This window comes from Parasteatoda tepidariorum, chromosome 1, assembly GCF_043381705.1.
Source record: "Parasteatoda tepidariorum isolate YZ-2023 chromosome 1, CAS_Ptep_4.0, whole genome shotgun sequence".
NCBI lineage: Eukaryota > Metazoa > Arthropoda > Arachnida > Araneae > Theridiidae > Parasteatoda > Parasteatoda tepidariorum.
Genome location: NC_092204.1, coordinates 39,822,473 through 39,840,455, shown reverse-complemented (window position 1 = coordinate 39,840,455; position 17,983 = coordinate 39,822,473). Strand labels below are relative to the sequence as shown.

At 25.7% G+C, this 17,983-nt stretch overlaps 1 protein-coding gene across 1 annotated transcript; it reads right to left on the bottom strand.

The window, feature by feature from the left end:
- Positions 1-1,296: 1,296 nt before the first annotated feature.
- On the bottom strand, positions 1,297-16,545 carry LOC107447972 (phosphoserine aminotransferase). The gene is made up of 10 exons (XM_016063065.3): positions 16,255-16,545; positions 14,817-14,877; positions 11,705-11,774; positions 9,492-9,694; positions 7,631-7,708; positions 6,696-6,790; positions 5,433-5,602; positions 3,707-3,835; positions 2,537-2,674; positions 1,297-1,893 (listed from the first exon to the last, which is right to left on the bottom strand). Exons 1-10 carry the CDS (start codon positions 16,309-16,311, stop codon positions 1,788-1,790), a joined length of 1,107 nt encoding a protein of 368 aa, XP_015918551.2. The 5' UTR covers positions 16,312-16,545; the 3' UTR covers positions 1,297-1,787.
- Between the last annotated feature and the right edge of the window lie 1,438 nt (positions 16,546-17,983).

Sequence of the window (17,983 nt, the reverse complement as noted above, 5' to 3'; positions counted from 1 at the left end):
TTTTTTTATCGTATGTTTAATTATCATGTTTTCGAGATTTTTTAACATGTTCTCAAAACCACCTCTTAAATTTTTAGTATAGAAATGAAAACTTTTCCTGTGTTAAATTCCAAATGAATCTGTTTTGATATTTTACTGTGATGCTTATATTTTTAAATGATTCTCGTGTAAAAGTACAATATATACTTTATGAAATTTTTAGATATTTCAAAATAAAAATGCATTTGATGAAAATGTGTGATTCTTTCACCGCAAATGAGTATCAAATCAATAAACATTTTTGGTAATAAATGTCATTAGGTAATGACACTATGTTTTTGAGAGAAAAAAATTAACCATTGTATATTTCTCTGTTTGTTATTAATGTAAAAAAATGTTGGTAAATATTTTTTGAGAAATTAATTTAACAATGAGGCATTAGTAGCGTTAAATGGGATTCAAAAACAAAATAAAGAATAGTGAGCAAAATGCCTACGTCTGTTTCAATTCTACAAACAATTATGACAAAATACCTTAACACATTATGCTGCTTTTCATGTATTCTAAGTTCTGATATTTATATGAAGTATTGATAAATAAAGTTTAGAAATTTCACTTTGTACTCACTCGTTTAATTTAAACAAATTTTGAGTTACCTTTTTAATTAAAAATAATGAGTTATGGTCTATCCTTATTCCTTTTTAGATCCTTCAGAATATTATATTCTGAGAGTGATATATATTAAGTTTTATTATATTCTTGGAGTGTTATATATTGACTTTTCACACTTAGCTCTATTGCAATAAACTAAAATTATCTATATTACTATTTCAATATCCTTTGACCCCAACATTAATCTTACAAGGGGAGGACATGTTTTATTTATAGCATACAAAAGCGCTTTAGCCAGCCAATCCTTTAAAAAAAAAAAAAAAAAGACTTTAAATGTTAAGCATACTCTTTATACTAAAATAAGATGTTCCACTTAGGCAATGGCCTTGAAGTAACCAACTTGCATATAGCCACCCAGACAGTCAAAGTTTGATTTTAGACAAGTATTATCTTTTTTCTTTTTTTGTATAATTTCTAATGCTTCTCCTTATTAACAAAATATACTTAATAATAATAGAATATTTTAAAAATATTAAGTATTGTATTCAACTATTTTCATTATCCCAATCATATTTGAATCGGTGAATTTAATATCCAATTTAAATATGAAGTCATTTTTATTGAAATGAAATATAGATGGCGCCCTTCTCGCCTTAATGGCATAACATGTTAAAAAGTTTTGAATCAATAAAAAAAAATACAATCCATTCAGTAGTGTCCTTTATTGACGATAAAAGACTTGACAATATATGTAACAAGTATAAAGTTTACAAAATAAAACAACAATGTTGGCATCAAAAGGCTATTGATAAGAGAAATCTGAAAAATGCTAAACATTGGCTAAAATCTAAAATTACATTGATTACATCTGATACAGTTATGAAGTAATGAATTCATTATATCAAGCAATTCCGATTGAAATAGGATAATTTAAAAGATTAATCTTGATTCAAAGCATTGAGCAAATCAAAAGTTTGATTATAATTCATGCAAATTTTGGATCATTGATTTCAATTTCAAATAGAGTAGTCCATTACTTTAAAATAATGTTTAAAAAATATGTAAAAATAAAAAGCAGATTTAAATAAAAAAAATATGACATTATATAAATTTGTAAAGTGTATAATTCAAATATAGGCATAAAAATATCTATAAGGCTATAGTAGAATATATTTGTTAAATTCTCTCTGAATTTTTCATGACTGATTCTTTGCTTGGAAGCTTTTCATTAGTTCAACCAGTGCCTTGGTTTCGTCAAGAGTAACTGCATTGAATAAAGAAATTCTTATTCCTCCGACAGACCTGCAAGACAAATAAAAATGGAAATTTACACTCATTTCATTTAAACGTTTTAAAAAAGCAAAAAAGTTTTAATTTTTTTTAAGTGTTTCATTACATACAACGTTATATGTTTTAACTCCAAAACTTTTTACAATTACTTCTCTGTCAGAATTGTTTAATCCTACTGTGCATCGTGATGCCCATACAACATTTTCCATTTAATCTAAACCATCTAATGGCCCTGAACATGTGATTTATAAATGTTCATTAGACAATATGTTTTAATGTAATTCTTCGATTTGACTTCCCATTTAATACAGAAACCAAACTTGGAAAAGCTTTCTGTTGATTGGTTCTTTTTATTTAAGACCATGTGTGCAGACAGACATTATAAAAGTTGATTGAAATTCAAGATTAATCTTCAAGCCTTGAATTCCTAGCTTTGAATCTGAATGTTGCTTGAATGCATAGAAAAAAATTATTGAAACTAAAGTAAAAATTATTATAGTTTTGACAATTTAAACCAAATGAAATTATATAATACCAAATATTTAAATAACACCTACTTTATCTTTCATTATATTTGCATTATTTACCTAGCTTGTTTTCATTGAATTTACTGTCAATCATTTATAAATGAAAAAGAAAGAATTCTTTTTTATACCTGTGTCCTTTTAAAGAAATCATTTTGTGACTTTTTGCTTCATCTAAAAACTTTTTCTCAAGATCGTCATTTCCACTGGGTCCACCAATTCTAAAAGGAATGTTCATGCGACTTCGATTTGAGGGATTAATAGCAGAACTGAAACAAAACAATTTAAGTGATGACAATTCAATAATTTAAATGAATGCATTCAATATATCTATCACTGTGATACAAAAAGTAATGAAAAAATCTTATATAATATAGCTTGGAACTAGTCTAAGATAATTCAAACATAAATTTAGTGTAAATTTACAATCATGGATGAAAAATGCAAATATATACTACTTCAATATATTTTAGTCATGTGAAGCATTAGATATGACCTATAGCTTGTCNATTCCAGGCTTGGGACCTCTAAAAGGCTTGTCAGAAGCAGCGTCGTTTGAACAACTAAAATCGGATCTATCTGGAGGACGGGTAAAAAATTCCGAAAACCTTATCTTGTAAAAGGGGAGAAAATAGGTAAAATAAGTAAAAATGAGAAAGGATTGGTAGCTAGCTATGTAGCTTGAATTTTCTGTTTCTCTTTGAAAATCAGTGAATTTTCTGAAAAAGCGGAATACTTATAAAAAAAATGAAATTTTTAGAACATCTAAATTTTTGATAAAAAAGCTGAAATTTAAGAGATAAAAGTGAAAAAAGCGGAAATCCGCTAAAAAGCGGAAAAATCTCATCCCTGTGTTTTGGAGTGGTTTCGGCGGGAGAAAGGGAATCTTTTTCTTAACTGTATTTTGTTAGTCCTAGAGTGAAGCTACCCTCCCTGAAATGTGCCATTCTTGTTTCCATAGCACCAGACTTTGTGGCAGGAGGAGTTCTTAGCTTCGACAGACTATTACTAATTTCTTGCACAATAAACTTTTTTTTCCTTACGATTTAAAAACAATGTTTCTTAGGGTATTTTTTCACAACTTTGCCTATGATGTTTATTTTAATCATCGAGACTGGAGAATTTTGCTTTGTTAAACGCAGCTTCACCTAATTTATGTATTGTGCTTTTTTTTTTAAATTCATGACATGAAATTTACAATTTCCCATAAAGTTATTACTTAAACAAGGAAGATAAGAGAAACATTTTAAAAAATAGAAAAAGGCATTTTTTTTCCTTGATAAAGTTTTAAAAACACTTACTGATAAAATCCATCAGAAGAATTTATTACATCATACACAAGACTAGATTTTAAATCACTAGCAGCATTCATTGCAGTTATGCCTCCTTTAGATAATACCCATCGGAATACAAGTCCTAAGACATAGACACTAAAAATAAAAAAAAATATTGAATTACAGGATTGTATTCAAATACAAAAATTACAAAAAAATACAAAAGTAATAGCTCCAATGTTTTTACAAAATATAATATCTGAAGCAATTTTTAAAAAATATAAAAATCACAGTATATTGATGCATCTATATTATTTATAAAACAAAGGTGTTTCTCAATAGAGATTAAAATAAATTATCTATCAATGTTAAAGTTCATACTGAAATGAATGATCTCAGAAAATTTATACTATGCTATTAAAAAACTGTATAATGAAACCAAATTAAAGTGCCAACAATCCACTTTAAGAACACCTGTCTTTTTGACAACAGGATTATAAATTCATATCTTTAAGGATATTTTCTCGTAATATTGTCTGTATAGATGCTGGCATCACAAAATACAAAATTTGTGGTAAATCAAACACAAATGATTTTGATGCTTTTCATTTCAATCTTCTTTCTTTATTTTTTATCACAGAAGTACAGAAAATCATATTGTCTGGGAGTAGGAACATTTCAGAAATTCATAAGGAGGCATTTAAAAAAAATCATTAAATAGCATCATATATATCAGTTTTCATCAACAATTTGAAGTTATATCGTTACATCTAAGCTATAATCTATTTATAATCTCATCTAAAGTCAAATCCTCCTTCTATCTTTAAATTCTAGATAACTAAAAGTTATAGATAGAGTTTACTGGAAATTTTTCTAATGGAAATTTCCACTTGTTAACATTTACAAAATTTTGGAAGCATTCAAAGCATAAAACTAGAAGATATCGAGATGAACGAATAAGCATACAGCTTGCATTGAGAAATAAACTTAAGGGATTAAAATAGAGGTTAATAAAGTAAAAGTGCTTAATCGAGCAATTGGCGAAATGAAAGAGGTCTCTTTAAAAACACATCACAGTGTCTTTAAAAATATTCAGGGGAATCACACACTTCATAAAACTAGAACTTTCTTCCTGATAGGATTTATATCAACATTATTCATAGGATTGATTTTTCTTTCAAAAGATTTTAAATTGTGCTTCAGGGATGAATACTTTTTCCACACCAAATGATAAAAATAATGCTAATTTAGAACTTGACAAGTTTCAAGGGAACAAAATAAGTTCGAAAACATATATTGAACTTCAAATTTACTCATTCTCCATAGGTGTTATCCTTTTCCTGTTACACTGAATCAACTTGAACTAGCTGGTTGAATGTATTGCGCACAGATTGCAAAAGATGCAGAAAAACTTTACCTTCTTGGATTAATTATTGGAAGATTAAATTACATTTTATTAGAAATTGAATAAAAAGGAATTAAAATCAAGTAATCTAGAATAATTAGCAAGTTTTAAAAAAATGGATTGGTGTCTTATAAAAATATAGAGTTATAGTAATATTTAATTGTCCTATAGAGCCATAGCAAATAGACATTTTAATAGTTAGAAGACTTAACCACTTAGCTAATCATCAACATTATATTACCTTTCTTTTAATTAAAAACTTTTATATAAAAAAAATTATAATAAACAGGAACATCACTTGAATCTGAACAAAAATTAAAGGCAGTGCAATTCAAAACAAATATTTACCTGAAAGTGGGAGGTGTGTTGTACAGAGATTTATTGTCAGCATTTATTTTGTAGTCAAAGACTGTTGGACATATTCTCATACTTTTGCCTAACAAATCTTCTCTTACAATCACAAATGTCACACCGGGAATACCAGCATTCTTTTGAGCACCAGCAAATATTACACCAAACTAAAAACAAATCAATGATATTTAAAACAAAGCTTATTAAAAAAACAAAGTATTAAAAGACGTTTTCCAATTACAACTTAAGGCAAAATTCATGGCCTTCAGACAAAAAATAAAAACAATACCATAAAAAACAATAAATAAAATATAAAAATAGAACAATAAAATTTTGCCAAACAAGGATAACAAAGCAAAAATGCGTAAACAACATTAAATTAATCAAAAATAAACTCTAAACAATGACAGGGGATGTAAAATTAAAATTTAAATCTATTTTAGTCTCTAGATCTATTTTATTCAAAATAATACTATTAAAGCATTTTATTGAATAAAAAATTATCAAAATTTAATTCATTAACATACATGTTTATTCCACAGAAATAAACAATCAGATTCTTCTTTAAGTTTGAACTATTACTAAATAAGCAAATTTAAAACAAAGTACATAAAAGATAATCAGTCCTTAATGAATTGGGTTTTTATTTTCTCACAGCAGTTGACAGCACGTACTGTATGGAATGCAACGATTATATTATTTCCAATGATTATGTGTGACCACATTCTCTGAGACTTCATTTGTATTTATTGTTTAAACTAATATTATTTTGGTTTAGCTAAGAATTTCACAATATATCAAACTTTAATTTTAGTACATTAATTTTGCTTTCCAAAATCTGATACAATCTACACACTTTGTTATGTGCATACAAGTTAAGTTTGAGAGTTAAAAATAAAAAAAATCATCATTTTAACCAATCTCTGTGATAATCTACTTTCATTTAAATCCTTAAACTGGTACTTTTGCAAACACTTTTGTGTGTTTAAATTAATGAAAAAGTTTTAAAGCTACGTCAAAACTTCATACAGATACCATAAAATTCTAATTTGGATCACAAAACAAAAAAAAGCAAAAAGATTAGCTATATTGAGTCAAACTACCGGCAACTATAACATTTAACTTTATAGCTAGAACTTGTACACTAATAAATAATTTTAAAATTTTTATAAGGCTGGAACAAAATGCTTTCCTACAAAATTTCTGATTTCTTCAAAAAGTATAAATGTAAAAATCTAGATATTTGAAAATAGCAGTTACCTTTGTCACATCAATTGATCTAGTCAACACATTTGAAGACATGTCACATACTAAAGGCACACCATTAGTTTCAGGTACAGAATCAAATTCAATACCTACATTGATATTAGAGAAAATTCAAACAAAATTCTAAATTTAATTTAATTCTTTATTAGCTGAAACAATCTTATTTACTGAAAAAAAGCATACCTAAAAAGTTAATCAACTAAAAAAAAAAAATTAAAAATAATCTATTACCATAAAAAAAATTACCAATCTACTTAAAATGTACTTTATTAAATGTATGGGCAAAAATTAAAACAAAAATAAATTGATTGAAATAATACAGAAATTTTCAAATTATTATTAATTTTAAAAAATCATAAAATATATGGACCACAGCAATTTAAAATTGAAAATTCAAGTTAAGAACACAACTTATCAAATATTAATCAATGATATATNAAAAATAATCTATTACCATAAAAAAAATTACCAATCTACCTAAAATGTACTTTATTAAATGTATGGGCGAAAATTAAAACAAAATAAATTGATTGAAATACAGAAATTTTCAAATTATTATTAATTTTAAAAAATCATTAAATATATGGACCACAGCAATTTAAAATTGAAAATTCAAGTTAAGAACACAACTTATCGAATATTAATCAATGATTATAAAACTAAGAAGATTCAAAATACAAACACTTTATATAATTTTAATTAAATTAACAAACTCCAAATTAATAAAAAAAAAATTGTTTTCATCTCAAAAAAAAGTTTAAACATCACTTAACTTTGATTACTTAACGATGATAATCCACTACAGTTAAGATACCAGTTTTCAAAATTCAACAAAAACATCATATCTTAAAGCGCTTAACTTTAAATTTTCTATTATAAACATATTTATATTCAGCATATAAAATGTATACATAATAACATTTCCTTACCATGAATTGTTTCATTAGCGCAATAATATACATATTTTGCATTATTTGAAAGTTTCCACTCTGATTTTTCTGGAATTCCTAAAGTGAAAATTAACAAAATATTAAAAAATATGGTATTCCAACAGTAATGCAATAGGGTCAATTTAAAAACAAATAAAACTTTAGAAACTAAATGAAAACACACATCAACTTTTTAAAAAAAAAAATCACATATCATCATTATGGTTACTATGCCCAGTTTTAAACTTTTAATAAAATCTCTCTATCATTTAGAGAGAGGAAAATCTCTACCATTTAGAGAGACAAAAATTCGTTCAGGAGACTACTCACAGAGTTGGTATAAGGAGTTTATTTATATTTCATTGCTTCCTCTTTCAATAAAAATACAAAAATCTAGAAGGCAAACAAAGACATAAAAAATAGAACAAAGAAAAATAACATCCCCTGTCAACAAGTATAACTTTGCATAACAAATAGAACAACCACCAGTTGTTTTCTATGGAAAACTCTTCTTAAAATCAACTGTTGCAAAATATTACCTTTGCCAAAAGTAAAATAAACAAGAATAAACTTTAAATTAGGAACAAAAAAAAATAATAAAAAAAAAATTTTTTTGATAAATATGTACACTAGACAATTGTAAATTTTTAGATACTTGGTATATAATTTCAGTAGATAATTATTAGCATCAATAATTAAAAATACAAGAAAACATTTGTAATTTTGAATGACTAACATATTTTTAAAAAAAAAATTTAAATCTTCAAAAAAATAATTCACCGTGTCATTTCCTTGGTGAGATTTGAAAACACTGGTCAGAAAAATACTGTACGCATCTATGTTCTGTAGCAATATAAACATTTTACAATTTTTTTTTTTGTCTTTGATACTCAGATAAAAAAAAATCTTTGCCACTGTCACAAATATTTAAAATATTTGCCAGAGTTCACCAGTTTTCCCTAAAAAATTATACAGTCATCAAGTTACAAGTTATGGGATTTTTTTAATGTTTCACTCGAATTCCATTGTTCTTTCTTCATAACTTCAACAAGATTTTTCATACTGCTTTAGTCTGCATTGAATACTAATGGTTTTGGCACTCTGACAATTAAAGTGAGGTGGACAAAATGACTAGTTTTCCTACGGATCATGGAACAACATTGCCCAATAAAATATCCTCATTGGTAGACAAATTATGAGTTAGAAACCCCTTTCCATTCCAACAAACAGGGTTGTCTAGTGCAATCCAGGAGTTCCATTGTCTTCCGAGTTGAGTTTAAAATTACAAGGCTGCAGAGTTAAACATGGATAGTTGAAAATCCAAAAGGATCGACTGAACAATACTGGTTATAAAATAAAATCGCATCATTCCAATGACAATTTGATGCAAGACAAGAAAATACAAAAAAATTACCAACTCTCTCAGTCAACTTCGCAGCTCAGAGCACAAAAGCGGTATTAATACTGCACATATATCAAAGTAAAATATGAGTTTCTAAGTTTTGGTTCTAGTTTTATTATTTAATATAAATTGAAAACTAAATTAAGCGTCTAAAATAAAATGGCAGCGTAACTAAAAAAAGACAGTTATAATGTCAAAATTTAATTTTTCTATTTATGTCTTATTGGTAATTACAATGCACCGTTACATGCAATTGACTAATTTTAAAAGTTAATCAACCTTAAAAAGTAAAAAAATTTATAAAGCCACATTGACAGAACCCTTTAAAAATATGCTGTGCTATGATTATTCAAAAATTTACTTCATATTTTATTTACTATTCAAAAAATTTCTAACTTAATGCATATTTTAAAATTAACAATACTTTTTCCACATGAATGAAAAAATACTAAATTATACCTGTATATACAGAAGTTTTGGGTACAACTCTGTTAACTTTAATGTATTTGTCTGCTTCTTGAGCTGCTTTTGAAGACCAGGTACCTGTTACAATATAGTCTGCTACATCATCAGGAGAAGAACAAAGATTCAAAGGGACAGCACTGAACTGTCCAGTTCCTCCTCCTTGGAGAAAGATAACTTTATAATTTGCAGGAATGTTGCTAGAATAAAAAAATTATTCAGTTTTTAAAGCCCTTTGGCATTATATGAAAACTAAAACATCAAATGATTGAAAAGAATGTTATTTCAATGAAATCAATTCAAAACATCTGAATACTTACATTGTCTTTAGAAAAAAAAAAGCAATAAGTATCATAAGTTACCTAATAATAATTTTAAACAACCCTTGTAATCAATCTGCTTATAATGCAACAAAAACAGTCTACAATAACATAAATTTAGAAAATTGTGAATAAGATGGCAAGCATAATGGATAGTTTCTTAGCTAATATTTTTAAAAAAATCTTTGCAAACATGATTCAAGACTAAACTTTATCCAGAAATGCTATAAAAAAAACTTATGTCACTTTTTTTTTTCAGGATTTTATACACACAGAAAATAGCATATCATTGCAGGGCTTATTTAAAGATGAATTTAAGTTTGTTAATAGACCTTTCACAAATTATTTTTTATCCAAAAAAAGGACCATTCACAAATAATTTTATCATAACAAACCTTACATAAAATATTTTATCTGAAAGCAGACCCTTTACATAATTTTCCATTTTAAAACTGGACCCATTACAATTTTCTTTTTTTGATAAATTGATTCAATGTTGTATTATTATTTGAGTTTATATTTTAAAAACTAAAGCAATTGGAAAGGCATGGTTTTTCTAGTTTTATTTCCTTTATAAAAACAGAGCTTTATTTTCACATCTGCACAAAAACAGGAACCTGGCAGAACGGATTATCTTTGGCTATTGATAATGGAACTGATTGTATGGCAATTTCAGATTTTAAAAAAATGAGATTTTTCACAATAGTAGTAATAAAAAAAAAATTTCACTGGTTTTAGTAATTTTTCACAAAATTTTGAAAAAACAGGAGTTTTATTTTCATAAAAGGTCTATTAAGCATTGCATTGTTAACCAATAAATCCTTTTGATTTTCTGACCTGCAGCAAAAAGGAGTCTAATTTTGTTTTTCACACTTTCAGCATTTGAGAAAAAGGTTTCAAATGTTCATTTCTCTTTAATGTTATCATTAAGCTTCAAAATACTTTTCACACTTCCAGTTACGTAAATTACAATTATTAACATTTGAAATTATATTTCACAGAATAAATGAATGGTGCAATTTAAATAAGAGATAATTCTTTGATGCACAATTCATTTTTTTCCTCCTCAAAATTGCTTAAATAATAAATTATACTTTATTTTTCTTGTTTAATTCAATCGGTACTTACGTATTAACGCAACCAGGCCAAAATTCGCATAAATCGCCACATTTGGTGACTGTACTTACGGCAACCCTACGTGTTATATGTGGTTTTTCGTAAAGAAACAAAATAATAATAAATAATTTTGTTTTAATAATAATTTGATAATTTTAATAATAATTAATTAATAATAATTTTGTTTTAATAATAATAATTTTGTTTTAAATAATTTTAAAACAAAATAATATAAAAAACTGTATTAAAAATTATCTGTAATTAACAAATGTACATTTTCTTTCTATTCATACCTTCTTACTCAAACTTACAAATCGCACCAACCTGGTTGCGATAATACGAAAGTACCATTCAATCTTTGTGAGGGCGAGCATGTATCTCTAATGTTATATAATACAAAAGCAGTGTAAAAACATTATATTTTCCTTTTAAAACTAAAATTATTTTGAGATAAATAAAACAATATCTATCAAACGAATACTATCAAACAGAACCAATCTATCATGAAACATTAAGATGAAGAAAACAAAAATTAACTCAAAACTGTATTACTAAAATCAACATTTGAAACTTAGCCAGCAAAACAGCTTTAGTCACCTTAACGGTATCACTAAAAATAAATTAGACTTTACTATTTTGTAGTTTTCATAATTTTTTCATTATCCTACATAAATTTAAACTAATTGAAATTAACAAAAATTAACAGTAGCAGTCGTTTTAGAACTGCAGACACCTGAGAAAAATTTAAACATCTTAATACTTAAAATAACTTACTATAGCTCTCGCAGAGCAGCTTCAGCATCGTCATTTATTTTTGAATAAGTTGGGCTTCTATGTGTAAGTTCTGAAACAATAATGAGACAAAATAAAATTAGATTATCAAAAATAACAAACCACTAGCTACAAATAAAAATGACTTTGTTTTAAAAAAGTAGAATAACATTTTAGAACTAAAGTAGAAAATTCTACTAAAATAACTACAAAACATAAAATTTTATTCAAAAAGGTTTTATGCAGTCATTCCATTTTTAATTAATTTTACACACATGGATGGGATAGAATTAATAAATATTTAAATTTTGGTTGTCACATTTTATTATAGATAACATATTTATAGGTAGCACAGATGTTTTTAAGGTTTGTCACAAACCGATTCATTTTGTTTACTGTACCCATTTAATATAAAATTTTGGATTTTAGACTTATTAAAATAGCTACTACTAGCTTTCAGAAACAAAGTTTGTTTCTGAGCAAAACAATTTTTTTGTTCTATAAAACAATTTGTAAAAGTTCTTATGTATTAAAAAAAATTTTAAAAAGAAAAAAAAAAAGTCATGCATAGAAAAGAAAAACTTCTACAGAGATATATTTATTTATCTCAGAAATTTCTGGTTTACTAAAACTGACGAGTACTGATTCAGAAAATTAATAAATGAAATGATTTTGATTATAATTGTAAATTTAAAGTATGACACAGAAAATTGCAAATGCAGGATTTTTTTTTTTTTTTTTTGCAGTCTTGTGTGCAAATTTAAAAAAAAGAAGAAAGAAAAAATAAGAAGAAAAAAAAAACAATCTGCCACAATAAATTTTTAATCCAGAACTTTATGTGTCCCAGTAATAAATCATTTAGACCAAAAACAATAATATTATGGAAGTAACTTTAACAATAATAAAAAAACACAAAGAAGAAAAATAAAATTGATTAAAAAAATTCTGCCAGCTATATTTTTTCTGTCATTTCTGAATAACTATTTATAAAAAGTAACATTTCCAATTATTCTTGAAATATCAAAAATGTTCTTTCAAGCAAAAATTTCTTATAATTAATTAATGTACCTGGTAGAAATTTTGAAAACTTAAATAACTCTTATTAACATTAGATATTAAATTTCACTTTTTTTAAAAATTGCAATTCAACTTTTATGAAGAACATTTAAATCCTTAAAAAATTACAACTACTATAAAGAATGTAAAAACTAAAATAAAATGAATGATAATAATTTAAATAGATTAGTTAAGTTTTGAAAGAGATTCAATTTTCCTATGAAAGAAAGATAATCTTTGAAATACGTAAGATAACTAATCAATGAAGTTGCTCAACATTTTATCTAATATATCTCTTCTGACCATGAAGATAAAAAATTTTAAGTGATTTCTAAATTAGCTTATTATCTGAGAGAACTTCTTTGAAACTTCAAAATAAAAAAATATTATTTTTAATATAAATCAATATTGAATAATGGAGACATTTCATAGTTTGATACAAATCATTAAACTAAAATAAAAAAAAATCATTTATGAGAGATAAGTTTATTGTTCATTTTATTTCAGTTCATATTAACTAAAAATATGTAACAGATGCACTAGGATGAATCACAAAAAACTTTTTTTTTCAGAATTTAAAATTTCATTTCAAGCTGATTGAAAGTTGTCGTTTAAATCACATAATTATCAAAAATCTTTTAGTGTAATTACAAAACACTTAGCTCTCCTAAAATTTGACTCATTTTTTTGTTCAAAAATATAATTTTTTTTAAATTGTGTAAAGGCAAAAACACAAAACAAATTTTATTTTATAAGTACAAAAGTGTAAATATTAAAAAGTAAAGTAACAGTAAAAATAAATGTGACATAGCTCCCACAATTTACATAAAAACTTTAATTTTCATCAAAAAATACAAGTTTTTAATTTTCAACTCTACATTTAGGTTAGGTTCTGGGTAGATTTCAGGTTAAATCGAAGTTTCATGTTTAATATATGGGTGCATCAGATTCTGTGATTTACTCCAATATGCATTAGGTGAGCAACAAAACTGCCATAATTTCACCCTCAGTATTCCTGACATGATTTTAAACATGAAGATATAAAATTATAGCCATACAAGAACTTTCATCACACAGGGGTGTAGCCAAATCTCTTAACAAAAAATAAGAACTTTTTAAGCACTCAAAAAATATTTTTAAGCACTATATACATGACATTAATAAAATGCAAAATAACTTTCAAAGACTTCACTAGATCATGATAAAATAACTAGTTTCAGTTTCTGACAGAGTACTCTTTTCTTGATTATATTAGCCACCATAAAAATATAGAGATTTTTCGGTTCAATTTCAGAAGTAAAATGAAGACTGAAATTGAAAATATCTTGCAAAATGCAGCAGAATTGCCCATAAGAGTGCAAGAATCTCCCTGAACTCAGCTCAGTAGTCAAGAGTCACTCCCAAGTATTTCATCAAACATGTAATATGATTGATGCTGTCATATGTTACAGACCGACGGTACACCGAAATGGATTGTGGTTGAATAAATTGTGAAAAAGTTGAATAAAACAATGTGAAAACCATGCTTCTGCATTATAAGCAACAAAAATTGACATGGTAAAAAAAATCTAATTTTCGAAAAGGGAAAATTAAGCACTTTTTAAAAACATCCCATGAAAAAAGCACCTTTAAGCACTTTTTAAAAATGCTGCACAATTTAATGTCAAGTAACGGGAAGAAAAAAATTTAAAAAACATTTGAATTTAAATATAATTTTTAAAAAATTATTGATCAAAGAATTTTTTAAAGTAATCAACTAGCTCATAAATAAGAAAAAAAATTTAAAAATTCACATTTTTTCTTAATTTAAAATAAATGACACATCATTGAAAATATAATTGTAAAACTTGCAGTTATAGTTATAAAAATAGCAAACTAATGATAAGATTTAATTTTTTTAACTATACTGTGCAGTTATTGTTAAAAAAAAATTAAATCTGATCATTAGCAATTTGTTTCATTGTTTAGTATAATGTAAAAAGCAGTGCAAATTTTTCTTATCCACATAATTAAGCCAGCTAAAATAAACTATCGAAGCATATTGAAAAATTACTCTTACCTACAACACTAATACCTTCCCCATTGTAATTAAAAAACTCAGAGTGTGCTTGCTGAAGTACCTAGAATAATTTTGAAGAATAAATAACAATATATCATAGAACAGAGTAATATTAAAATACAAATAAGAATATATAATAAAATAGAATAAAATACAAGGAGGAACACATTACATACATTATTTTAAACATACAACAAAGCTTTATTATTATTATCAAAATTCCTTTTCCATTCACATAACTGGATATACTGGCTTAAACTGGTTTTGGACAGGACAATATGAATTGCCTGCTTTCCAAAGTCTACAGCTCTAAAAGGAGTTATAACTTCAAATGTAATGACCATGCACTTATTACATATAAAAATTAATAATTACATCTTTTATTAATATTAAATTTTTGTTTATTATAGCAATTGGAATTTTACATTTGTTTCTCACGAGTGTAGTAGTAAATTATATAGTAATGTAGTAGTAAATAATGTAGATACTTTGTATGAACTCAAATACTAGCTATATGTAAAACAATTCATTTTGAGAATTCCCTGTTTTCTAGGTTATATTACACTATTTAATCTGAAATACCAACACTGGTATTAGGAAAATATAAGTTACTAAATAATAATGAACTGAATAAACTACAAATTAATAATAAACAAACTAAAACAATTACTTCTGCAGTATTTAAAAAATTTGTAAATATGAGGGATTAAAAATAATAAATATTTAACAAATTAATAATAATAAAGCAGAAATAAAGCCATTTCAATGATGAAATGGAGTAATAAACAATGTTTATTTGCCAACATAAATTTACATACACTGCACTACTCAAATGAATGAAAGAAAAATTTTCAATTAACGATGTTTTCAAATAGAAGAAATTGTGTTAGTGTTTGATCCAAAGTTTGCAGGTGGTCGAATTTAAAACATAAATAAAACAAATCAGTATAGTCATACATATCAACACTGGTATCAGGAAAATATAAGTCATTAAATAATAATAAACTGAATAATCTCTTAAAACTAAAACAATTATTTCTAAATTTTTTAAAAAATTTGTAAATATGAGGATCAAAATAATAAAAATTTAACGAATTAATCTTAATAAAGCCATTTTAATGATGAAATGGAGAAATGCATAAAATTACATACATTGCACAGCACAAATGAATGAAAGAAAAATTTTCAATTCATGATGTTTTCAAACAGAAGAAAGTGTTTTAGTGATCGATCCAAAGTTTGCAGGTGGTCGTATTTATAGCATAAATATATCAAATCAATTTAGTCAGACATAAAGCAATTTTAGATAGAATAGTTCTCGCATACATCCATAAAGCAATCAGAATTCCCACAAAAATTAGATGTAGCATGCGTTTTCCTAAAAACATTATCACTTTATACGTGAGAGACGAAATTGTAAACAAAAAAAGTTACTTACTTCTTCTGGCACTTTTGCGGGGCCTGGAGCAAAATTCAATACTTTTTCTGATGGCATTTTTACTGAAAATTGATATTTGAAGGCACGCCGAAAAATATTAGATTGTAAAACCCGCAACAGCTTACTGCGAAGCGTAAAAATGGATGCTAGCGGAGAACCACGGAGAAAAAAGAAGAGGTAGAAGCCGGGTGTTAAGTAATTTTATATCAGCTGTCAATTACTTATCTTTTGAGTCACAGAACGCACCCAATTCTTGCGCAGTGAGCTGGCATAAGACGGAAGGAGAAGAGTGCGCATGCGCACAATAAAGACTATCCTCTTTTCCGCAAATGGGATGCTGAGAAATTTTTAAATCATCTGCATTCAAAATCATTTATTGCAGTGATTTTTTTTTTCTACTTTCAGTGAACTTTTATTGAATAATTTTTATTACATATTACGGGAAAATCACCAAATTTTTGAAAATTATTTTCATCAAAAAATAAATAAAAAGAGAAAAAACATTTATATTTGCCATTAAGTAAAGATCAGTAAAATAGTTTTAAGCTATCAAAACTATTAGCATTAATTTATACGCAAGTTAAATTTTTTACTAGTATCTTCTTTTATTTTGATCCTCGTGCCACAATTTTTTCTTACATTTACTTTAAAGTTCATAAATGAATAAGCTTCATATGATGATTTAAAATATTCTTTTATTCAAATTAAATAATTAATACTACTCATTCTGTTTCGGTTAACCTAACACTTAAGTGCGTCAAAAATGTTATTTTACGAAGAAAAAAAAAATTCAAAAGTTTTTTTCTTCTTCTCAATTACTACTATAAGTGAAAAAAAAAATTATCCTTGTGATGATTTATACTACGCCAATCACACATCAGTATATAAAAGTTGGAAGTTTGTTTGTTTTTAATTGACATTTGAGACACGTGGGATAATTTTTGTATTTTTTCATTGTTGAATATTTTTATGCAATTTTGTGATTCATGTCAGTATTTTCTTTAAGTTGTCGTTGTCATGCATTCACAAAATTAATAAAGGCAATTTATAAATTTTACTTAGAAATTTCATATTTGTTTAATTGAAACTATTCCTAAATTTTTCAGCAAAAGGCACGTATCCTCTTAATTTATTTTCAAACTAATAAAGAAACTATGAAAAATTATTGATTTTTATCAAATTTTAATCTTTCATTCATTATTTTTTTAATAAATAATTGCTCCTTATTGATTGGAGATTCAAATCAAATATTACTATTTAAATTTTTTTTTGTTGTTGATTGAAATGGTTAAGGCTTTAGGATAAAGAAAATAATTTTCAACTGTTTTTAGAGCTGAATGCGGTTGAAAAACTCCCCTTTTAAGGTAAAAAATCTACAATGATATAATGTACTCAATGAAAAACTCAAAAAATGACAGAAATCTAACTGGTGCGAAAACATATGCAAGAAGAATTAAACAAAAAAATGAGAGAGTAAAGTTCATATTATATCCGTAGAATTTAAAATCAATTAATTTTTAAGCTAACGATCATTAATGTAAAACAGAGAATATAATATTTACTTTAGTTTCCATTCGAAATAGTATAACTTATGAAAAACTATGATTTATTTTGGAAAATTAGAACAAAAAATCAATAAACTATTTTCGTAATTCATGCTTTATTTTATACTGGATAAAACAATTTCTGAGTCATATTGAAATACAAATTTCAGTCATGTTTATTAGAT